At 49.9% G+C, this 23,121-nt stretch overlaps 3 protein-coding genes across 3 annotated transcripts; all 3 read right to left on the bottom strand.

Moving 5' to 3' along the window:
* Positions 1-10: 10 nt before the first annotated feature.
* Positions 11-3,495, bottom strand: LOC101753055 (rho GTPase-activating protein 5). The gene is made up of 5 exons (XM_004976507.2): positions 2,968-3,495; positions 1,723-1,843; positions 1,516-1,635; positions 971-1,201; positions 11-892 (listed from the first exon to the last, which is right to left on the bottom strand). The coding sequence occupies exons 1-5, from the start codon at positions 3,384-3,386 to the stop codon at positions 326-328; spliced, it is 1,458 nt and encodes a 485-aa protein (XP_004976564.1). The 5' UTR covers positions 3,387-3,495; the 3' UTR covers positions 11-325.
* Positions 3,496-8,638: 5,143 nt separating this feature from the next.
* On the bottom strand, positions 8,639-13,541 carry LOC101752645 (ubiquitin fusion degradation protein 1 homolog). The gene is made up of 10 exons (XM_004976506.3): positions 13,407-13,541; positions 12,494-12,531; positions 11,937-12,014; positions 11,807-11,831; positions 11,678-11,710; positions 11,445-11,566; positions 11,232-11,362; positions 10,902-11,128; positions 10,101-10,363; positions 8,639-8,920 (listed from the first exon to the last, which is right to left on the bottom strand). The coding sequence occupies exons 2-10, from the start codon at positions 12,494-12,496 to the stop codon at positions 8,834-8,836; spliced, it is 969 nt and encodes a 322-aa protein (XP_004976563.1). The 5' UTR covers positions 12,497-12,531; positions 13,407-13,541; the 3' UTR covers positions 8,639-8,833.
* A 2,074-nt stretch (positions 13,542-15,615) lies between these two features.
* LOC101786790 (probable inactive leucine-rich repeat receptor kinase XIAO) lies at positions 15,616-20,056 on the bottom strand. The gene has a single exon (XM_004976505.4). It carries the CDS (start codon positions 19,789-19,791, stop codon positions 16,300-16,302), a length of 3,492 nt encoding a protein of 1,163 aa, XP_004976562.1. The 5' UTR covers positions 19,792-20,056; the 3' UTR covers positions 15,616-16,299.
* Positions 20,057-23,121: the final 3,065 nt, after the last annotated feature.

The following is a 23,121-nucleotide window of genomic DNA, read 5'->3' as shown; positions in this document are numbered from 1 at the left end:
TACAGGCTAATAATGTTACAGCATATCAGCAAGTTTATAAGAGGCCATCAAGAGTTTGCAATCATTTCAGGTATACATACAGCACGGAGCCACGGAGCCACGGAGCCTGAGTTCACTCGGTGGAAGCTACATGCTACTTCTCCAGACACTTTCGTCGGAAGTAAACGGCGATATTATACACCCAGATAACCTCAATTTTGTAACCTAACAAGCTAACCACTAATCGGTTCTACTCACACAAACTAGGGGAATGGCTAATTGCTACACACAAAGGTGAAAAGAGTAGCATCACCAACTAGATATTACATGCAATATCGTCATCGTATCATACCCAGGCTTGTCTTGCTTCTCTGGGGGCATCAAAGACCACAACGTCTGCAGACTTCTTCATGGACCTACTCAATTGGAACACGGGATGCCTGCAAAGCCTCTCAACCCCTTTCCTAAAACTAAATCTGTCGAACAAGCCTTCCGTATTTCTGTTACCGAATTCTCTTCCAGAACCACTGACTCGGTTTCTCAGATCTCTGCCAAGAGAGGAAACATCACTGTGGCTTTTCTTGCGGTCCATGTCAATTCCAAACTTCTTTGGCTCATCAGAACGGCTTTGTGAGTCATGATGGATAGCTTTCTCAGCTCCAAGGACTTGAACAGGAGTGGCCCTATCAATCATGGGAAAATCAAAGTCTTTCTGACTTGAAAGAACTGAAGGTTTCTCCAAATGCTCTGGCATCTGAGGCTCATCTTGGTCATGTGGGGAACCGGAGCATGATTGCAATGCCCAAACTGCTCCAGCTGCCTCCTTTCGTTCTTTTAAAGTCTTCAAGATTAAAGTCTTGAGGAAATTCATCACCTGAACTGCATGTATCAGGGCGGTTAACGGATCGGCCATCTGGAAGATAAATTCCCAATGATTAGCACATGCAGTTTGGTGAGATCTGCAGATAAAGTAAGAGGCATTGTTGGTAACCTGAGTCATATTGGGTGCGAAAACCATCGCAATGTTTCGGGCGTTCATCTTGTTGTGGCTTTCATGCTCTACAACATCGGCCATCAGATTAATTGCCCAATCAAGTAGTGCTGCTTCCACTGGTGGTAACATAGAAGCAAGGAGGGCACACTCCTTTTCCGTGTTGCAGTGCATTACTTGTTCAGGTGTCAGTGCGTCCAAGACTCCTGCAGGAAGTTCCCGAAACCATGCCTACAAGGCAACACAGAGATCATGGAGTGGAGTACAAGAAAATATGGGAACAACATGAATACCCAAGTAACAACCCATTTTTCACAAAAAAAAGGTCTGCATCAATCATACATTTTTTCCCTTGAAATAACTTCATGTTTACTATTCTTAAGAACTTCATGTTTATTATTCAAGACCTAGCAGCTTGATATTTCACAACATTCTGTCTGCAACTCTACATGTTTGACTGTCAGTTTCAGGTCTTTCTCAATATGGAAAGTTAAAGAAAGAGCTCACACTGCAGATGAATGATAAATTGCGGGAGTCAACAATACCTTTATCAACCCAGCAAGGCAGTGCAAGTCAACTTCATCTGGAACCACTCCACTGTTTAATTGGGCCCTGACGTTGACTTCCTCACTGTTTTCTGCATTAATCCTGAAGATCCCTTCAATCTAAGATAAAATGGACATATGTAAACGTTCAAACAGTTTTGATTACTGACATTCTAATTCTAAATTCGTTGATTAGGCTGGCTATACCTTAAGTCCTTCACGTACATATAACTTCCTCTGCATCATTAACAGTATTGTGGGCACACTGTTCCCTCTTTGATCATATGAACATTGCAGAGAGGTAGGTGAAACCCCAAATACACTCACACTGCATGTAGAATTTGACCAAGAAAAATTTAGAAACTGGCAAAATAGTGAATTGGAGACCATGCCTAAGGCCGTATGATGTAGAATTTGAGGTCAACATTACAGCTAACCACCGCATCACCAGCCACTATTAATTAAGGAAAAGGATGTAATGGCAACGCAACAAGTAAAATGTTCATAGTACTAGCTCAACCAATTCGTCAACTGAGCAAAATCCTGAATGGATGTCAACAACCTAAAATTCTATGGGAAGTTATCTGTAGAATGGAAAAAGGACAAAAACATCAGAGAGCATATCTGACGCAAGTACAAATGAACGTACTCCAAAAATAAAAGAAAGGTTAGAAGATTCCTTAATAGTTGCCCATGCTGCCCAACAGGCCAACCACCTCAAACAGCCTAGCCCTTGTTGCTTCAAGCTCAAGCACATGGGCAAATCAAGTTTGGCAACAAAATCCACTTGACAGCTCACTAGACCCTTAGACATGTAAGTATATCCTATAATTAACTTATTTATATTTTGTAAGCACTCATTTATCTTCGGAAACTGGATATATGCCAGGTGCAGAGCAGAGCAAACAATCCAAAATAACTAAATTCTCATCTGTACTTCCTGAAACAGAAAACAACAACTTGCAGTACTTTAGAAGTAAATTACCACCTACCGTCTCTCTTCACGAGATCAACTCGTTCAGTTACTACCAATTAATTGAAAACCCATAACCTAATCCCCTTATTACCACTCTGGATCACTTCTTCTTCTTGTTTTTTTTTTGAAAGGGACTCTGGATCACTTCTAAACGCAGAGCAGAACAAAACGCAGCTTACTTCCACCAGCTTTGCTTAGGAAGAGTTCCCGGAACACAATACTGGTGCCTGAACTTCGATGAAGTCCAGTGCTGTGCTGCGCACCAACTGAAATTGGGAAAACTAAGACCAACGGGAAACAATTTTTCACTAAGCATATTTCAGCACCCAATTCACGAAAGCTACAATCCCTTCACGTAAGCAGTCGAAAAATCAAGTTACGCAGAACTAGTACAACGAAAGGGAAAATCGAGGTATATAGGCAAAAAAACAACAAGTAAACAACGCTTAATCATTCACGCTGCCGTGCGAGCTCACCTGGCGCTGGGCGTGCGGCGCGGCACTTCGGGCTCGAGGTCGGCGGGGAGGCCGAGGAAGCCGCCGAAGCGGTCGAAGGTGACGTGGGAGACGTGCCGCACGTCCGTGGGCCGCCCAATCTCGATCCCTTCCCCCTCGCTGCCGTCCTCCTCCTCGTCGTCGTCCTCGTCCCCCACGGCGCCGGCGCTGCACATCACCAGCGACCTCCGCAGCGCTCCGACCACCGCGCCCACCAGCCCTCCCCCTGCTCCACCACCTCCCCTCCCCGCCCGCAGCATCGTCATCGGGGGCGAGGCCGTCCCCTCGCTCTCCATCTCGTCGTACTCTTCCTCCTCGTCCTCCTCCTCTTCGTCGTCCTCCTCGTAGTCGGAGCGCGCAGGGGAGATCTGGAGCCCGAAGCGCATCTGGAACGGCGCCATGGCGCGACTGCGCTTGGCCCCGTTGGGCGGGCGCTCGGGAGGCGGGAGAAAGAGAGGCTGGCGGGGCGGTGGCGGCCCAAGTGGTTTTTCGGCAGGTCTCCCCTTTGCTTGCCTCGCGGTTTTTATACCCCCGGCTGCTTCAAACGACTCCGCACTAATCCCCCAGCTTTATTACCTGCCTGATTGATTAACCCCACGTTGCTTGCTTACTGCCTTGCTTTGCTGTGCCTGATTTGTTACTGCCTCGCGCTTTGCTGTGGCTGATTTTTAAATGCGCGGAGGAGGAAAGCGGGCGGAGTGGGCGTTGTTGGTTAGTGGAGTGGAGTGGGGTGGGCCGGTGGGGAGCAGCGGGTGTGGGCTTGGTTCTGGCGGTCTGGTGGCCGCGGCCGATCTGCTGCTGCTTGCTGGTGTGCGCGTGGTGCGGCTGGTGTGTGGTGTGTGCCTGCGGCTGCGTGTGCGTGTGCGTGCGCGGCGCGGCGCGCGAGGAGATCTTTACAGCCTGGGTTAGGCGGAGGCCAGTTGTGGTTACGGCCAGGGACTTACCCGTCACCACGTGCTCTAGCTGCGGCTTCCGCGCGGTGGGTGGGGTGGAGCCGTGACCGGCAGCAGCGGCGGCGGCAGGGCAGCGGGGCAGGAGTGGCGGAGCACACGGCGGGATCGCGTACGCGCGCGCCGGCTCTGGTGTCGGCTCCGGGGGTTGTCGAGCCGTGGCACGGCGCGGTTGCCGCGGGTAAATGCCGGCGGTCGGGTCGGGGAGTTATCTTTCTTCGTACGGGATCGGCAGGCGTTTCCGGCTCCATTCCCTCGCGTCCGATCGGGGAAACAGATCACATGCTGATGCGATGCTTTTCCTCCCGTGCTCGGGGAAGGAAGGAAAGGGCAGGTGCAAAGGCTGGCTTTTTCCGTGCCGGGGACAACCGGCCGTCCGGGCGCTTCCGTAGAACCCAAGATCGGTTGCCGGCTGCGACACATGGCGATCCAAGTACTGCTGCTAAGTACGCGCGTAGTTATTCCGATACAGTGAGTCAGTGGCTCGCACAGTTCGTAGCGTACTTGGAGTGGAGGACCTGCCTGCCTGCTGCCTGAGCCTGACCAAGTGGCCGCCCATCCAGTCCGTTGGCGCCAGCCAGCCACTCTACGACGGGGATGAGGTCGAACCGTCGAGATGCCCGGCTACGGCTGTAGGAGACGTGGCGATGGCGGTAGATCCATTATATTGGCGACGTGTGTGGAGGAGTAATTGTGTGTTGCTTTGTGTAAAAGGCAAATGAATCTTTGGACCACCTCTTGGTTTGCCTCCGGCCAGCTCGTGTTTATGGTGGTTTTTGCGTACTCGCGCTTGCAGTTGTTGCCTGGCCTAATCTGGTCTCTATCTGCCCAGCGCCTAGCGCACACAATGGACCACTTCGTTGCAGTACTACTCTGACACCTTCAGCATATTTGAAAGAGTGAGTACTTGCCAGAAGGCCTCATTTTGAAGTTGTATATATAGCATATATTTGAATTGTAAATGTTAATTAGTATATGCCACAAGCTTAGTGTCGCACCCAAATCTGCAGCGTGTTTTACTAGTAAGCATAGCATAGTAGTAGTAGTACTGAACACTGATCAATAGCTAGCCAACATGTAATGTAATCATCGTCATTATTAGTACTAGCTTATCCGAGTATGTAGAGGATGCATGGGAGCATCAGTTGCTCCCGATCGCTCTCACACGTGATGCACCATCATTGTTTCCTATCCTAATATAAACACCAAATTTTGGTAGCACCGCGCTCTCAAGAAAAGCTAGCTAACAGCTTTCGTTCATCTTTTACGTTCAAAATTCAGGTGTGAATCGACAAAGAACAGGCTGCTAACATTTTCTTTTCCTTTTATCGAGACTGACATTTCATCTCACCCATGCTCATGCACGCATGTCGGCTGCTAGCTATATTTTAGCTAGGCGGTGTGTGTCGTCGTGCCTACGTGGAGGTGGCGTGTCAATCGCGTTCTGTTATGCGGTGCCACCTCGACAAGACAGCTCAGGATATTGGAATCCACAGTACTACTAGGCACTGGCTAGCTAGCGCAATGTAGATGGCTCCTGATTACCTCTTCTCTTTGTTTATTTAATACAAGGGCTGCTGCTGCTGCCACGAGTTTTACTTGGGTTTTAAGCATGGCATGCCGGTGGATCGATCGGTCGAGCTCAAGGATTCCATGCTTTTCTGCGATCCGTCACCTTCCCTCACCTGCACGTCGTCTGTTAAGGGCATCGCTTTTAATTTGGGCAAAGAAAAGGAGTCTATCGATCGATGCTGGCTACGTGTTTGGTTTGTCATGTTTTCGTGATTCGTCGTCGCCTCCTCACGACATCAGTTGTCGACAGCGATACACTGGCAGCAGCTTACTGTAGCTGTATGTAAACATAGAGAAAATGGAGGAGCTGCTGATATAAGCATGCATAACCGCAACCGCAATGCATGCAGGCAGGCAAATAGCAGATTTCAGGTCGATCCGGTCGAAGAAAACTACTGGAACCTTGTTGGAGACGAAATGAACTAGGTCAAATGCCACCATGCAGCAACGTCATGGAGACAAAGCTTGTACGTGCAGTGACTCGTGATCGTCCGTGTGTCCTTATTAGTGGCCAGTTGGTCACACCAAATGTTCTGGGCACCTGATACGTTTGTACACGTACAACGTAACTGGACAAACCAGGAGGCACGATACGCCTTTCGCCTGACGTGTGGTAGGTTAGAAGAAACATTATCGTGACAGTTATTAACATTTATCTATTCAATCAAGCATTCAAGCAGGCAGTGTAGTGCTCATGAGATAGGAAGGAAAACTAACCCTGGTCTAGATGACGATGAGTTAGGAGATGATCCACCATTTCGAGAGCCAAGTGGACGAGCACCCAGGAAAAAAGGAGGAGAGGGGAAGAAAGCTAGAAGCACCCAACGCCTACGTGCTACCTGAAGACGATGTGCACCAGAAAAAGGACACGGCGAGCAAACGCGCGAGCCAAAACCAAAAAAAGCCAGCGAGAGAGCTAGTGCGCGTTGCTTCGCCCACAAACATGTCGACATATCTCGGTTCTTGGTGCGCGGCGCTTTCTCCGATCTTGACAGGCGGCGCTGTGGAGCTTTTGGACTCGTCGGTTCGATCGGTGGCCTGGCCACTCCCAACTGCAACTGGACCGACGCAGAGCTGCAGAAGCAGCCAGCAAGCGTTGCAGAGCCCATGCATGCTGCTGCCTCGGCGAGGACGTCAGAGAGACGTTGCGTTGCTTGGTTGCTGCCTGATTTGAGATCAAGGATAGTGTTGTCTGTCCTCTTCTCCTAAAGAAAAGGATGGTGCACTGTTGTCCTTCTCCTTCAGTGGAGCACTTGAACAGATGATGAATTATGGGATGATGTGCGATCATTTTTTTTATATGTGTGGATGACTGGATGTGGCCGTGTGGGTCGGCACTGGGGCAAACTAGACGGTTCGCACTTCCATGCATTGAGAGCAGAGCGACACTGACAAATGTGCGTTTTGGATTTTTTGACTTTATCTTAGTACTAAGATAAAGTAGTGGAGTAGGATATTATTGTGTGTGATGGTTAGGTCAGAAACTGGTAACTTAGGGTGTGTTTGGTTCGGAGACAAAGAGTGATGGGACGGTCCCGTTCTAATTTTTCGGGGGATGGGATCGTCCCGTCTGATGTTTGGTTGAGAGGGATGGATTCATCCCAATTTTGTGTTTGGTACGATGGATTGAAAATGAGGGACGGATGTCCGGGGTAACACCGTTAGCTGCAGGTTTTAGTAGGACCCACATGTCATCTATGGGCCCACATGTCATCCTCTTTCTTTTTTCTCCTCAACTTTATCTTCTCCGACCGACCCCCTTCTCCCCATCCGCCATCGCCAGCCAGCTCTCAAGCAGCTCCCGCGCCCATCGGCCCTGGCTGTCCCGCCCCTAGGACGGGCTCCGTCGGAGGCGGGTCGGGCAGCGCCGCCCCCGCCGGCCATGGAGGGGGCCGCGGAGCTCGCCCCCGGCGGCCATGGAGGCCCGCGCGGCTCGCCCCCGCCGGCCATGGAGGGGGCCGCGGAGCTCGCCCCCGGCGGCCATGGAGGCCCGCGCGGCTCGCCCCCGCCGGCCATGGAGGGCCCGCGCGGCTCGCCCCCGCCGGCCCCCGCCGGCCATGGAGGGGGTCGCGCAGCTCGCCCGCCGCGGCCCTTCACGCTCGCCGCGGAGCCGAGCGCGCCGCCCGCCGGCCCTTCACGCTCACCCGCCGAGCTCGCCTCCCGCCGGCCCTTCACACTCGCCGTGGAGCTCGCCCGCCGCCAGCCCTTCACACTCGCCCGCGGAGCTCGCCCGTCAGACGGGAGGCGACGACGTTGAAGTGGGACGAACCCGTCCGCTCGTTTTTGCGGGACGGGGGCGTCCCGGATCTTTTGGGTATATTCTGTGGTAGGGATGTCTCCGTCCCACCTGTCTCCAAACCAAACACGGGATGAAGTGGGATCGTCCCATCCCGTCCCGTCCCGTCCTCGGTACCAAACGCACCCTTAGCAAACACAAAAGGAGTCGTAAGATACGCGCATTAATGTTATTACAGTTATCCAGTCGTAAGATAGGCACGATACTGTTTCCTGTACTGAACGCTATCCCATAATCCTATTACACTTTTGACTGGTCAATAAGAAACGTACTCCCTCCATCTATCTTGTAAGCATAACTTGGCATAATTTTCCAAATAATATTTTGATTATTTATATTATATTATATTATTTATGGTTATAAATTTATAATCATTGTAGAGTATATTTGATTACGAGTCCAACCATATAAAATTTACATTATAAAAATAAAAAAATAATAGTCAAATTATTGGTCAAAAATTGTAAAGTTTGAATTTTGATATGTCCTGTGTGCCTCATGAAAAAACGGAGGGAGTACGAGTGAACAAAATAGATGAGTAATAGATGCTGGGGCAAAATAAAAGGTGGCAAGTGAAACTTATTGAAAGAACTTGTTCAGTACGTTGGTCCACCACAAAGCATATAATGCTCTTTTGTTCAGCAATCAGCAGGAAAGTAGGGTTTATAAAATAGGCACGTAACCAAACTCCCAGGGCCCAACACTCATCTGCCATCCGGTCTTCCACTGAGAACGATAGCTCATGTTCCATGCGCGATTTGCTTTAGATTTTGACACGCTGTTACCATCTAGAAATCATGACTGAAAATTCACAGTAGACTCGAGCAGTTGTGCATACAGAGTGCGAAGGATAACGCGCATTAGATCGTTATTAGAATATTTGTAATTAAATAGAAAGATGGCCATATTTCCATGAAGATAAACATTTACATAATTCAAATAATATCTACATGCTGGTGGATACTTAAGACACAGTTGTCTACAGCTGCCACTGAACATGATTTGTAAGGCTAAATCTAGTAATGGGCAGCTAACGTTTCAAGGAGTAGCTCTTCCCACTAAAAGCTTGGAACTTCAGCTCATCCTTCTTCGGGGGTTCCTCCTCTTTAGCAGGAGCCTGTTACAGTTCAACAGAAATCAGCAACTGCTCATATCATATCCAAAACCTGAGAATACGTTGGCCAACTGCGCATGCTGTCAAAACCCGCCAAAGACACTTCAAAAGAGATTAGAAACACCCAAAAGGGATTAGCAGCCGAGGACTATCACTTGTTACATTATCATGTAGCAAGATCTGTAATAGATAATTCCATATACTAATTAATAGATAACAAAGCAGAGTACAGACTACAGACAATGGTTCAAAGGAATGCCACGTTGTCTTAAATTTCCTTTTTGCCAAATTCCATCCAATGGCCACAAATCAAGATTGACAAACTATAAGGAGCAGTAGAAAAATCTGGAGGTGGGGCAACAATACACTGCAGAAATTCAAGAATCTAGAACCTAACTTGCAATATATCACTTAAACAAGTCATGACACATTTGAAATACTCCTCATTTATATGTTTAATAACAAGGGCTTGTTGATAAGTTAACTTAAAACATCAATTAAACAAGTCAAGACGCATTTGAAATACAGAGTTAGACACACCCAGTTTTCCCTCAAGGGAAAAAAGGATTCCATAGCAATGCACAAACTCTATGCTAGCCACTACTACTGTTCTTTATTACTAGGCATATTATAGGATTTAACGAAGTCTTTCAATGTATACTTTGACCATCAATTTATCTTAAACTAAAATCAACAATTGAAATAAAGATCAATGTCATATTGAAAGATCTTTGAAATAACTTTCATACTGCATATAGTGACTAATTGTTGCTCAAAACTTACGCAGTTTGACCTTTTATAGAATTATATGCCTACTAGTTCCAAACGGATAGAATAGCTTACAGTAGGTAAAGAAATGTTGGTTCCATCGAACCAAAAGTCGGAATATGTGGGTTACAAAAATGTCTGAGAGGATAAGAAATTTTAAATGGATTTGAGTTCCTCAACGCATTTGGATGTTGGATTATCTAGCATACTTAATCTGTATTGGCATACAATGCACTAAACTTGAAAAGGTTAGCTCTTCAGATATTTGGCCAATAAAGATTAACATTGATAGTTCATCGATCACATTCACAAGATTTATGCAAAGCAGACAGCCAAAAATCAACGTCAAAATTCACTGAAAAAAAGGAGCATGAATAATTGAAAATAGCAAGCTTGCACTAAAGTAGGGAAATACCTTTTGTGGTTCTTTATTGTTGCTTGCACTTGAACCAAAAACAAGCTTTCCTGTTTTCTGACGAGTGGAATTGCTAGCTCCAGAAGTAGTTGCAGGCGCAGATGATGTTTGCTGATTTGCTCTTTTGTTTGAATCCAAAGGAACAGAATGTGCAGTGGATGGAACCTCAGATGCCTGTAGTTTTGAGGCTCTACCATCCAACCGCTTTCCGGATCCAGTAAATGGTTTGAATTTGGGTTCATCTTCAACTACAGTGTCTCCAACTGCATGTTGAAACAGCAAGCAAACATATTTAACAAGAAAATTTTTATATAACACAACACACAGGTAGTGTTTCATGCACTTCAACAATTTGACAGATCTAATATAGAGCTCAACAGGCTCATTCAGAATCAAAGAAACTTGACACCGCGCCACCAACCAAGGTGACCTCCCTGCTCTTCCCAGATTAATTCCGTGTTTCCGAGCTTAGATTGATCTGTGGTAGGTCGTATTATGCAGATGTAATCTTGCCGCAAAACGAGCGGACCCTGGGGTTGTTTGGATGAATTGACGGGTTGGTTTGTTGAGGTGGAGATTTTTTGCTCCTAGCTTTATCACATATAAGCTTATAGAAAATGGACAAAATACTAATTCTGGTTGTAGAGTGTCCAGATGGCAGTGCCAGGCACAGAAAGGAAACTACTAGAATCCAAAGGTACAGATAGGGATGAGAAGATCAACCTTGTAAAACAAGCACATCTAACAAGTCAATTGCATTCATAGGCTACAAAATTTTTTTCAAAGAAGCTAAATACAAACCTTCAGCAGCAGCCTTGCTTGTGGGAATTGTAGGCTGCTGTGGTTTCTCAGGTTCTTTATAGTCAAGGGGAGGTGCAAAGTCCACTTCACAGTCTGTCTCAATGATGCTAACAGCTGAAGCAGGCTTTGTTTCAACAATGTCAATATAATACTGTTTGTTGTTGTAAGCAACCATGATGCTATCTCCCGTAGTTAAGCAGGAGAAATTTCTGAGAGTTTTCTCCAGGCTGCAAAGTTACACCAGCAAGTAATGAGAATGATGATGCCAAATGCCAAAAGGAATAAAGGTTTTAACAGATAAGTATAGAACAACTTTATTGATTTACTTACATGGCTTTTGGATTTGAGATGTCCAGAAAATCAGTTGTGTGAGGTTGCAACTTCACATATGTACCCTTGGGAAGCGTGGCATTTTTCACACGGACAGTGTCACCCTCTTGAAGAAGCATGTTTTGCATCATCTAAAATATGTGAAGACATAGAAAAAAAATCAGTCAAGACAGGCTTAAGATAGCAGTAAAAAAGTTCACTTTTTGCACATACCCAGTAGGGCATGATGATCATGCCTTCTTCTGCCACAAACTCCAAAACACCACAGTGTGAAATCCGTTGAGTTGCATCATTGTGCAGCTCAAATAGCATTGGGTACTCGATGTGAAGGGAAGCTATTACAAAGAGCCCAAAGAATTAATGACTATGAATGTATAATTAAGTCAACAAGAGGAGGTTGCAAAATTAAATCTTATGGCTAAGGATAAAGAAACTACTGAGCTTACCCAGGCGATCAAGGGCAGATGGTGGCATTATTACTGCATTTGACAACAACAATACAATATCAAGTGTATGTCATATTAACTGTGCGTTAAAAAAAAAGACGACAAAGCCAAACTGCTCTCCACACTTACCTTTGTCACCACCCTCAAGGTGTGGCTGAAAAAAGAAATAGAAGAAGTGTAAGTCCAACTCAGCATGTACAAGGAGAACAAAGTGCTAGGTATGAGCAGATAAAATTGAGAGCACCAAGGAGTGGTATACCTTATCAAAGAAGGATGCTGGATAACAACGGTACGTTTGCTCAAACGTACTGCCATGGTATGCATATCCCCCGTAAAACTGCAGGAATAAAAGGAATCATGTTGATATATGCATTAACCACATCCATAATAGAGCCAGGGAAGCCAAAGATAACACATGAAGAATAAATAAAAATAATGTTTGCATCATTGGAATATGTTCAATAGTCTAAATCTCAAGATGATCTTAACCATGCTATGAACTAGACTTCTATCCACGTCACTTAATATATAAAAAAAATAGAAGTTCGAAGCTAAGAATGAAACAGTACTGTAACACAAGGAACTTTGCGTGCTATATAATGTGTTCATATGAAGTTCGATTTTGGGCTGGCTTGATCCTTCTTGGTTTAACTTGTAGTCATCTAATCAAAAGTGATCAGACTGATAAAGACATATACACCTGATATACACCTGAACTTCAAAAGATGAATGCTTTTAAGATTACAGATATTCAGATAATAAGCATCATGCCAATGAGTGGTGCGACGCAAAATAAAGAATTAAATATTGTGGTACCATTTTGCTTTGAACCTTTGCTTCAAGTTATCTCAAACCTGCCATCAACAAATAAAATAAAGGTGTAATACCACAACTGTAGACTTGAAATACAGTAGGCAATGATGAAAATACACAGTAACAGGAAACCATGATAAAATGGTTTGTGTAACAATCGTAATGCAATCAATAAAACCAATATCGAAGGCTACCATAAATCGCAAATGTTGCCTCTGTGACACTGCTGAATGACTATGAACACAAATTAGCATTTTCAGATAGTATGCATTGTTAAGGAAAATGATAATTGTGAATCAAAACCCACTATGGATACCCGAAGCAATTCATTCTGCAAACAAATCTCAATTCAAGTTCACTAAGTACAGCTGAAATGACTGCTTTCATCAGAACAGAGAAGGAATTTTATAGGAAAAATGGCGCCTTTTATCACATTTATCCCCAAGGACTCCAACCAAACTCCAAAAATCATTGGCAAGCTCTAACATTTTGCGCCAAACACCAGCCCAACACCCAAAGCAGTACTGATATTGACAATGCACGGAACAAGTCACAAAAACCTAGAACCACTGTGACGCATTATGAAGCACTAGAAATGCAGCAGAGGCCACCAATATCGGATCCAAGTTAACAGCATCGATTAATCCCAGACCTACTCAAACCAGCAAAGACATCGCGCCACCTGCGAGAGGACGCAGCAAGTTTGCCAGCGTCGCATGAGATCTATGAACTGCACGCGGGGCGGACCCAGCATAGGACATGGGTGTAAACGTGAACACCCGATAATTTGCAAACAAAATCGAAGTTAGTAGGCGAGTTGTTGTAACTGGGTCAGATCCGAATACAGATAGCTTACGTTAGGATTCGGGGTGCTCCGTTTCGCACAGCCGTAAAGGAAGGGAAGGGGCGGGCATACCTGGTGGGTGCAGGTCGCCGGCAAGCGAAGACGGCGCCGCCGCTCGCCCAGTCGTCGCCGCCAGGAAAGGAATACCAAGAGAGGAGAGACAGAGAAAGGAAGGCCACCGAATCGGAACGTAGTGGGAGTCGAATAGTTTTGGTACGATCACACAAATTGGGATTGGGACTCGTGAGAGAAAAGAGAGAATCTGCTGCTTATGGTTGGGCCAAGCGAGAATCTGTGTGGGCTTTTTTTTGCGAGTCAGAATCTGTATGGGCTTTGGCGATGATGGGCCTCGACATCAATCCGTCCGTGGCCGGAAACTGACTGAAATTGAGCAGCCTGAGCTTTCTTTTTTTGTTCTTTTCATTATGGATATTCAAAATGATGTCCTTAACAAAAGTAAGAATAGTTCTCGTAGACTTAAAATACGTATACTTCTAAAATGGAAAAGCACCCGTTTTTTCATTTTTTTCCTAATCATATAGCTTACCATTTTTTAGACCTTTTGTAGGTTGCCCTTTTACCAACGATCCATAACACTGACACTGCTTCGTGTGCCCCCTAATCACCTTCGTCCTCACTCACCGAAAGCATAGCTACTACAGCAGCCAGTAAGATCTATTCATACCGTTTTCGGTGGAAAAAAAAACAGAGAGAGTAAAAGTAAGTTGTAAAAATCGTGACAACAAAGCACGTGGACAAACATTTTATCATCTGCGGGCTCATCTATTGTGTAGTACTTTCTGCAATCATGCGGAAAGCCACTGTCGTCTCCTGCAGAGATCAAACATGCTACCAAGTGGCCCCAGCAGTCAGCTCCACACCGTTATTATCCTCGTCCAAAAAACTTTACTTCTGCTGCCACACCAGCCAGATCGTGTTCCATAAATTGTTAGGAGAGTTTCTGAGAGAATAATGATCCTTTTTTTTCTAATTATCGGGACAACCCAATAATTCACTTCAACTCTTCCTAAATAAAGAATAAATTGTGACTCTCCCAATACGATAGTTGGATTGAGATAAGATTATCAGGAGACTACAAAAGCAACTCTTCCAATAACGGTGAAAGATCGGGAAACATTGGGGCACTGCTCCCATCCTTTCCGGATCCTGACAGCAAAATTTACTCCCTCCACTGCAGGATGCCGAGCAAAACTACGACCTGCATTGCCTGTGCTCTCCGACCGTTGTTTCAGCCGGCCACATGGCAAGTACATTCTACTCGTCGCAGCAGCTGTCCTGGCGCTCCACCTACTCGGTGAAATGTGCAAGCAAATGCATCGTCTCCTGGCTGCTTGTTGCTCTGGATGCTGGTTGATGGCGAGTAGCCGAGCAGGTAGCGCCATGCCGGGCCTTCAGTTTCTTTATACCGCTACACATCACGTGCTACCTGCTCGGTGCTTCAGGGTCTACCGGGTCCGTCCAAGCCGCATTGCTACGCGCTAGGCTCGCTGTCTGCGATGCTGATGCCAATCCGGTTGACAAGATGCCATGGGTTGCAATCTCCCCATGTCCTCCCTGACCTCGAAAGCTTCGAGTCCTCGTCAGAAATGCTTAAAAACCGCGTGGGTGTGTGGCATCCCGAGCCCAAGCAGGTCTACTGGCTTGAGGACAGCCGGTTGGGGTGGGGGGTCAGATCAAAAGCAGCGAAATCGTTGCGCGTGCCAGTCGTCGTTCCCTTCATTGCAGGCCATGAGTGCTCTGGTGATATTCAGTTTGGGGAACGCCGCGCCACGAACATTCAGGGCGGCCTATAAACTGATCTGGAACAGGAAATGCTGAAGTAACATGCGTGCAGCATCTCAAATGGCAACAATGGCCGTTTTTCACCGGCATTGATCTTGCGCTGTTGCACGTTCAGATGCCCTGCCTTAGGAGGCTGACGAGATTGAATGCGTCTTTTACGCACTCGATTATTGATGATCCACGCACGTACAACCAGCGCCCGTGCACAGCCATCGGATTCGAGGCGTTAGCCAACGTGTGGACAGTATTTCACCGGGCAGCAGCTGCCCGGCAAGCGTGTGGGGTAATGCACAAATAATGCCCATGGAATCCTAATGGTATTGTGGCCACTAAAGCCACTTGCAGGTACAACGTTCCAAAGCATTCAATCCAGACAAAATAACAAGTAGGGTCCCCCCTCATTATCTGGTGGAAATTAAACAATCGCAGCAAAAACTGGGCTAGAGATAGACAAAGTAATCATGCTCGTGCAGAGAACTGAACAAGCTAACGGTCATGAGCATCATCCATCCATCAATCCACTGAACCAATGGGGATAACAAAATACTACAGACAAATGTACAGCACATGGCACAAAAGGATTTCTTGTTGCTGCTCTTGGTGAAACGAGATTAAAGACAAGATCCCAGGAAGCCAAGCAGGCCTACACGAAATCAATCGCTAGAGAGAGTACAAGGGTCGTGGTACAGATCGGCCGGGATCGATGGCCAGGAGAGGCGACAGCCATGTCCTCTGCATTAGTAGCCGTTGCCGATGCGCGGCAGGGAACCCCCACATGCGCAGCACCACACGACATGCATGGCGTGGCAGGAGCATCAGGCATCAGGCCGTGCCGAGCACCAGTGCGCCACATGGGTCCTTGCTCCCCGCCCCCGGTGCTGACGCCTCCACTAACCACGAGATTAGGACGCCCAACGGCTACTTCCGCCATGGGCGGGGCCACGGCCTCCTTCCTTTCTTGCTTGGCGGGAAACGGTACCCGGCCCCAGGGGTCAGTTTGACCATCGACGAACGACGAGAGCACGCCGGCGCCGGCGGCCTAGCTGAGACTAGCACTAATCTGAACTAATGAAGGAAATTAATCAGCGAGAAAAAAAATGGAGCAAGCTACTGAATTGAATCTGACAGGTGGCGAGGCCGGCGGAGGGGCGCCGGGGAGCTGCTACGCCGGCGACGGCTGGGAGGTGGGGTCGGCGGAGGACGGGATGTCCGGGCCGACGCGGCAGCCCTCCAGCATGAACACCACGTCGCCCATGGCCGGGCGGTCCAGCGGGTCCTGCGCGGTGCAGAGCAGCCCGACCTTGATGCCCAGCAGGAACTCCTCCCACTCGGAGGACTCCGGGTCCAGCTCCAGCAGGCCCGGCTCCAGCAGCTCTGCCACCGCGCCGCGCTGCAGCTGACGCTTCACCCACTTCACGATGTCCTCCTCCTCCCCGGCGAACATGCCGGGACGCCGCCCGGTGAGGAGCTCCAGTAAGACGATGCCGAAGCTGTACACATCGCCTTCCCTCGTGGCCTGCCCGGCGGCAGCCGCGTCGGGGGCGACGTAGCCGAGCGAGCCCACTGGCGTCGCGGCTGATGTCGATGCGGCGGCGGCTGCTGCAGCAGCGCCCGCGGTCACCACCATGGGCTCGAGGCCAAAGTCAGACAGGTGCGGCTCGAAGTCGGCGTCGAATAGGATGTTCTGTGGCTTGACGTCGCCGTGCACGACGCCGGACTGGTGCAGGAACGCGAGGCCGCGGGAGACCCCGAGCGCAATTAGGTGCCTCATCGGCCAGTTGAGGATGTGGCCATCTTGGTGAGATGCTTCCTGGAGCAATGTGGCGAGGTTGCCGTTGGGCATGTAGTCATAGACCAGCAGACGAACATCCGGCGGCGGCCCGGCGTAGTAGCCACGGAGCACAGTGAGGTTCCTGTGCTTCACCTTGCCAAGAGACTCTGCCTCTTTTCTGAATGAGCCCTCTTCAATAATCACAGCACCATCGGCAGAGGTGGACGGAAGCCGCAAAATGGCCAGCACGGTGCCATCACTGTAACAAGCCTTGAACACGAGACCATGACGGCCTCGGCTGAGCACATTCTCCTCGTCAAACTGCCGTGTCGCCTCAACCGTGTCAGCATAGGTGATCCTTGAGTTGAACATGATCAACTTCGGCTGGCTGACACCATTCTCCGTGCTTGTGCCACTCGACCCGCTGCCACGTCCAGGGCTGCGTCTCCTCTTCTTGACACCATCACGGCTCTCAATGAACCTGCGCCTCCATCGCAGCAAGCTTAACACGCAGCAACAGCAGAACAGCGCAAGGAGCAGCACTGCAGCAGCCACTACACCAATTAGCAGAGCAAGGCGCTGCACCTTCTGTCGCCTCCGGCGTCGCCTGTACTCACCACATTCGCTCTCCAATGGTGGACCGCACAAATCTGAGTTTGAAGCATATGCTGAAGGGGAGCCAAAGCGGGAGCCAAGCATTACTGGTATCTCACCAGTAAGCTCATTGTGTGACACATTGAATGATACAAGGACTGGAATCTGAGCCAATGAAGCAGGGATGGTGCCGGTAAGATTGTTGGATGACAGGTCAAGTGTCTGCAGCTTCGAGAGGTTGGCAAGGGAGGCTGGTATGTCACCGCCAATACGATTGTCATCAAGCTTGAGAAGGGCAAGCGACGAGCAGTTGGAAATCTCTGGTGGTATCTTGCCTGAAAGCTGATTGTAGCTGAGGTCAAGCTCCTCCAATTCACCAAGGCGTGAGAGGTCACTCGGGATGGAGCCAGTCAGCTGGTTGCCACTGATTTCAAGCACAGTGAGGTTGGAACAATTGGCGAGCTCGGCAGGAAGCTCCCCAGAAATGCGGTTGTGCGAGGCTGAGAGCACTTGAAGCGATGGCAGGTACCCATATGTTGCCGGGATCGACCCAGTGAAAGAATTGCCGGAGAGGTTGAGATGCCTCAGGCTCCAAAGACTGCTGAATCCTTCAGGAACATCCCCAGAGAACGAGTTGTCGGCAAACGACACATATTGCAGCTGCGGCAAGCCAAAAAGCTCTGCTGGGACATTGCCAGAGAGGTTCTTCTGACCAGAGAGGTCAAGAACTCGCAGGTTCTGCAGGCTGCCAATGGTCGATGGAATGCGGCCAGAGAAGGCATTGCGGCTCAAATTCAAACTCTGAAGAGCAGATAGATTACCAATGGCCGGAGGGATCTCTCCGGTGAGGTTGTTCTCAGATAGGTCCAAGAACGTCAGGTTTCCCAGCTGGAAGAGCTCACCAGAAAGGCTACCAGTGAGTCTGTTCCTCGGTATGGACAATGCCTCGAGCCATGACAGATTCCCCAAGCTCGTCGGAATCTGGCCGGAGAAAGAGTTCCCACCGAGATAGACCTCTCTGAGCCTTGGGAGACCGCCAAGAGCCGATGGCACCACGCCGGAGAAGTGGTTGTCCTCGAGATCAAGCACCTGGAGTGCGCCGCATCTGCCAATCTCCGCAGGCACGGCACCAGTGAAAGCATTGCCACCAAGGCGCAGCTCCAGCAGTGCAGTGAGCTGCCCGACCGCCGGCGGCAACTCGCCGATGAACGCATTGCCGGAGAGGTCGAGCAGCGTCAGTCCCCCCGCCCCGGTGAGCCAGGTCGGGAACGCGCCAGCCAGCTTGTTGCCACCCAGGTCCACCACCTGGAGATCCGCGGCGAGCCCTCCCGGCACGTCCACCTGGGAGAACTGGTTGCCGCCAAGCTGCACGATGCGCAGAGACGAGTTCCTCTGGCTGCCGAACGCCGCGGCCGGGATGGCGCCGGTGAGCTGGTTCCGCGACACCGAGAGAATCTGCAGCGTGGGTATGGCGGCGACCGCGGACGGCAGGATGCCGCGGAGCGAGTTCCCCTGCAGGCTCAGGTGGAGCAGCGCCGAGCAGTTGGCGAGCGGCGCAGGGATGGTCCCCTCGAGGAGGTTCCCGTCGAGCCAGAGGTAATGCAGGTTCTGCAAGGCGCCCAGCGACGCCGGCACGGTGCCCCGGAGTCGGTTGAAGGATAGGTTGAGGAACTGGAGGCTCGGCGCCGAGGCGCTAATGCTCGCCGGGATGGTGCCGGAGAAGGCATTGGAGGAGAGGTCGAGGTACTTCAAGGTGGGAGGAAATGAAGCGGGGACGGGCCCGGACAGGAGGTTGCCGGACACGTCGAAGGTATCGAGGTTGGTGAGGTTGGCGATGAAGGACTGGGGGATGGGGCCGGAGAGCGAGTTGGACTGGAGGAAGACGGCGCGGAGCGAGGTGACGCGTGCCAGCGTCGCCGGGATGGCGCCGGAGAGGTCGTTGGAGCGGAGGCTGAGCCGCTCGAGGTACGGCAGCGAGCCGAGCGCGGGGGAGATGGGGCCCGAGAGGCGGAGCCGCGGGAGCTGTAGCTCGACGACGCGGCCGGCGGAGGCGCCGGAGCCGGGCGCGCACGCGACGCCGCGCCAGGAGCAGGGCGCCGAGGGCGACGCGGCGTCCCACCCGGACATGGCGCCGTAGGGGTCCCGCACCCCGCGGCGGAACGCGAGGAGCGCGTCGATCTCCGCCCGCACCCCCGCCGTCCGCGCCACCGGCGGCGCGGGGGGCGGCTGCGCCCGCGCCGCGGCCAGCGCGAGCATGAGCAGCAGGAACAGCGACCGCGACGGCGGCATCGCGGGCGCCCGGGAGGAGTGGGAGGGCGGAGAGAGATTAGCAGCCGCCCCCCTTTTTCTCGCTGTCTTGTCTACTTTGGCGGCTGCGGCGCCTAGGCTCTCATGGAGACGGGGGGAGAGTGGGAGAGAGAGGAGAGCGTTCGCGTTCGCGTTTGCGTTTGCAGCGCGGAGAAGAGAGGAGGGAGAGATAGCGAGAAAAAGGAGGGGTTTGGTTGAGAGGTTTTGGACGGGTTTGGGTGGTGTTCGAGGCCGTTTTTCTCTACTCCGGTGTGCGTTTTCTGTACAGCCTTTGTTTGTTTTCTTCCCTACCTCTCATTCTCTCTCCTCTCTCAAATGGCGTTAAAGCCGGAGGAGAGAGAAAGGAGAGTCAGAGACTCTGCTACTGCCTAGTGCTAGGTTAACGTTAAACTCGCTTTTAGCGCGAGGGACAGGCTGTCACAGTGAAGGCCCTTTTTACTGGGGACGGACGCTGACGGAGCGTGGGCCGGCGCCGCGACGCCGACGAGCGGGCCCCGCGGAAAAGCTGGACGCGCGGTGTCAGCGACGCCGTGGGGGTGGGGCCGGCGTGTCTGCGCCGTATCGGCCGCACGGGTTGGATTGGAGAAGGGAGATTAGTGTGGTCTAGCTGGGGTGTTTAGGAGCGTGCAGCGGGTGTTGTGTTGGTGACAGGGCGCGCCGTGCCACGTAGGCTGTGCTCCCTGGGCACAGGCATTGCTGCTTCGTTCCCGTGCCTGCCCAGTGTTGCCTTGCCGTGGCTTGCCGGCCATGGCAGTAATCCATCGTTGTTGTCAAGCTTTCGTGTGTTGATACACCTATACTACACATGCAGGATGGTGGCTGGAAACAGTGCGTGTGAATCATTGTCCCCCGGGCCTATTTTTGAACCGGAAGCTAGGCCATGTTTAGTTACTCCCAACTTCCAACTTTGACACTATGCAAAAAGAAGATTCCCCATCACATCAAACTTGCGGTACATGCATGGAGTACTAAATGTAGATGAAATTAAAAACTAATTGCACAGTTTTGTTGTACTTTGCGAGACGAATCTTTTGAGCCTAATTAGTCAATATTTGGACAATAATTCACAAATACAAACGAAACGCTACAGTGTGCTACAGTGCTGTAACAGTAATTTGGCACCTCCCAAATTCGCCAACTAAACAAGGCATAAAAATGTTATCCTCACATCACAAGCCAATGGTTGTTTTATCTAAAATGTCGTACGGTGTATTCTTACGCCCAATTTATGTATTTATATTCGAGTTTAGAGGATTATTTGCTGCACAACTCTAAAACAAGGCCCTAGTCAATCTTGGTGATGGACAGGTCTATCCGCAGGCCGGGAGAGACTGATTGCGATGGGACTGCATTTTACCGGCCTCTTTTGAACCTTGGTTTTACTTTCATCTGAAGGAATTTAGCTCTTCCTTTACAAATCTCCTTCTAATTAAAAAGGAACACCACTTTTATGCGTTTTTTCTTCTTGTTTTTTTTTATGCCGGTTGTTTTTCCTGCTTGTGTTCGTTGACACAGAGAAAAGATGTCAAGGTTTGAATGCCGCGAAGAGTAACTGAAATGGTACCTGTTGTGATGCTTCAATTCAGAAAAGCAGCGCACAGGGCACTCTGCAACCGGCCAGGCTTGCCACAGACCCCGTATCAATTCAGCAATGAATCGCCAGATGCCAACCATCCGCGACGTCCGCTTCTGACATCACCATGCTACTGCCTCCGTTGCCAGCTTCAGCTCGAGAGTCCTGGCAGTGAAAATGCTGGCTCCTGGATGAAAATGCTTCAGCTCAGGCCATGTTTAGTTACTCCCAACTCCCAACTTTGACACTATGCAAAAAGAAGATTCCCCATCACATCAAACTTGCGGTACATGCATGGAGTACTAAATGTAGATGAAATTAAAAACTAATTGCACAGTTTTGTTGTACTTTGCGAGACGAATCTTTTGAGCCTAATTAGTCAATATTTGGACAATAATTCACAAATACAAACGAAACGCTACAGTGTGCTACAGTGCTGTAACAGTAATTTAGCACCCCCAAATTCGCCAAACTAAACACGGCCTCAAGCAGCTACGAAACCCAAACGGTTACCTGGACGGGCGAAAGATGAACACCCGATTCGCTCCTTATGTAGCTGCGTTCTCGTTCTCCCACTTGATGTGGAGCACACGAGCAAGCATAGGCCACGATGACGTCAGTGCACACTTCACAGTTTACACAGCGCGATATGTGATACAATACGGGTTCCTCCCATTCCGTGCGCGCGTCAAATCAGTCGCCCCCATGCTTCAGATTTGACCCCTTTTTTTCAGGGCCCCTTTCTTGCGTAATAACGCGGCAGATGGAATGGCCACTTCTTGCAGGATGCAGGTACTTGCCGTTGCAGTACGCTCCTCCCAAATCTCCCCAGCTGGACCCATCCGATTCTATCAGCACGCATCGGACTCCCAAAGTTATGAAGGCACATGGCGTAAGCCGGTGGTACCATGCCCCCGTGCAGCTCGGCCTCACCAAGACACCAATGCAACAGCACGGGGGCAGTAGAATACTGCTAGCGTCCTGTGTATGCTCCATAGTCTATACGATTACGGTGAGGTGAGATCGTGAGGAGCTTAACGGCCTCCTAATCGCTTGCGCATGTGCACGCCACCGTAGGGCGGCAGGAGCGTCCTGCAAATCTACCCTCCTTTTTGCACGAAGATTGTGTGCGTTGCCCACGATGCTTTGGGGCTAAATTAATCGGAGCACACAGGTTAAAAGACTCCGTTTTACTGCGTTCAAAACCATACTCTATACTACTTCTGTGTTTCACGACCTCGGACGTGATGGCAAGTTGATTTTTCACCCACCCCCGAGGCAACCAACTCCCAGCTCCAGGTGAAAAAAACGCATGGTAAAAAGGTAATTGCCACCCAAGACGGCAAGACCGGCGGCTTCGGCTAGCAGGTAGCCTAGCACAGTTGGACCACATGGCACGGGCACGACGCCTGCAGAAACCGAACGATTTCCCTGATCCGTGCTGCCACACCGCAGGGCTCTAATAATTTCATCAAACGGCCATATTGGCGCGACTGCCACTGTTTTTCAGCTGACACTGGTCACTGGAGCACGAGCACCAGCTAGTCTCAGCTTTACTGCTCAATCGTCACTGTGCCGTGCCGCCGCCCCCGACCGGAAAGAATTGGCAATCTTCAGCGTGCCCTCCCCGGAACAATACTGCTCTCCACCAGCCCTTGTTCCATGGACAATTGCTCCCCCCCACTGTCCTCTCTGGTAGCATGGTGCCTGCTGGATCCAGTCCAGTATCACTGGTAGAT

Source organism: Setaria italica, chromosome VII (genome assembly GCF_000263155.2).
Source record: "Setaria italica strain Yugu1 chromosome VII, Setaria_italica_v2.0, whole genome shotgun sequence".
In the NCBI taxonomy this organism is placed as follows: domain Eukaryota; kingdom Viridiplantae; phylum Streptophyta; class Magnoliopsida; order Poales; family Poaceae; genus Setaria; species Setaria italica.
This window is presented reverse-complemented; position numbering and strand designations above follow the sequence as displayed.

Bases quoted from the DNA above. Each gene is read 5' to 3' on its own strand.
- LOC101753055 (XM_004976507.2), bottom strand. From the start codon at position 3,386: ATGGCGCCGTTCCAGATGCGCTTCGGGCTCCAGATCTCCCCTGCGCGC. The intron at 1,844-2,967 runs GTGAGCTCGCAC...TTCTACATGCAG, and splicing joins CGCCGCACGCCCAGCGCCAG to TGTGAGTGTATTTGGGGTTT. The intron at 1,202-1,515 runs GTATTGTTGACT...GTTGCCTTGTAG, and splicing joins GCCTTGCTGGGTTGATAAAG to GCATGGTTTCGGGAACTTCC.
- LOC101752645 (XM_004976506.3), bottom strand. The intron at 11,711-11,806 runs GTAAGTGTGGAG...TGTCAAATGCAG, and splicing joins CCTTGAGGGTGGTGACAAAG to TAATAATGCCACCATCTGCC. The intron at 10,364-10,901 runs GTTTGTATTTAG...TTCAACATGCAG, and splicing joins AAGCAAGGCTGCTGCTGAAG to TTGGAGACACTGTAGTTGAA.
- LOC101786790 (XM_004976505.4), bottom strand. From the start codon at position 19,791: ATGCCGCCGTCGCGGTCGCTGTTCCTGCTGCTCATGCTCGCGCTGGCC.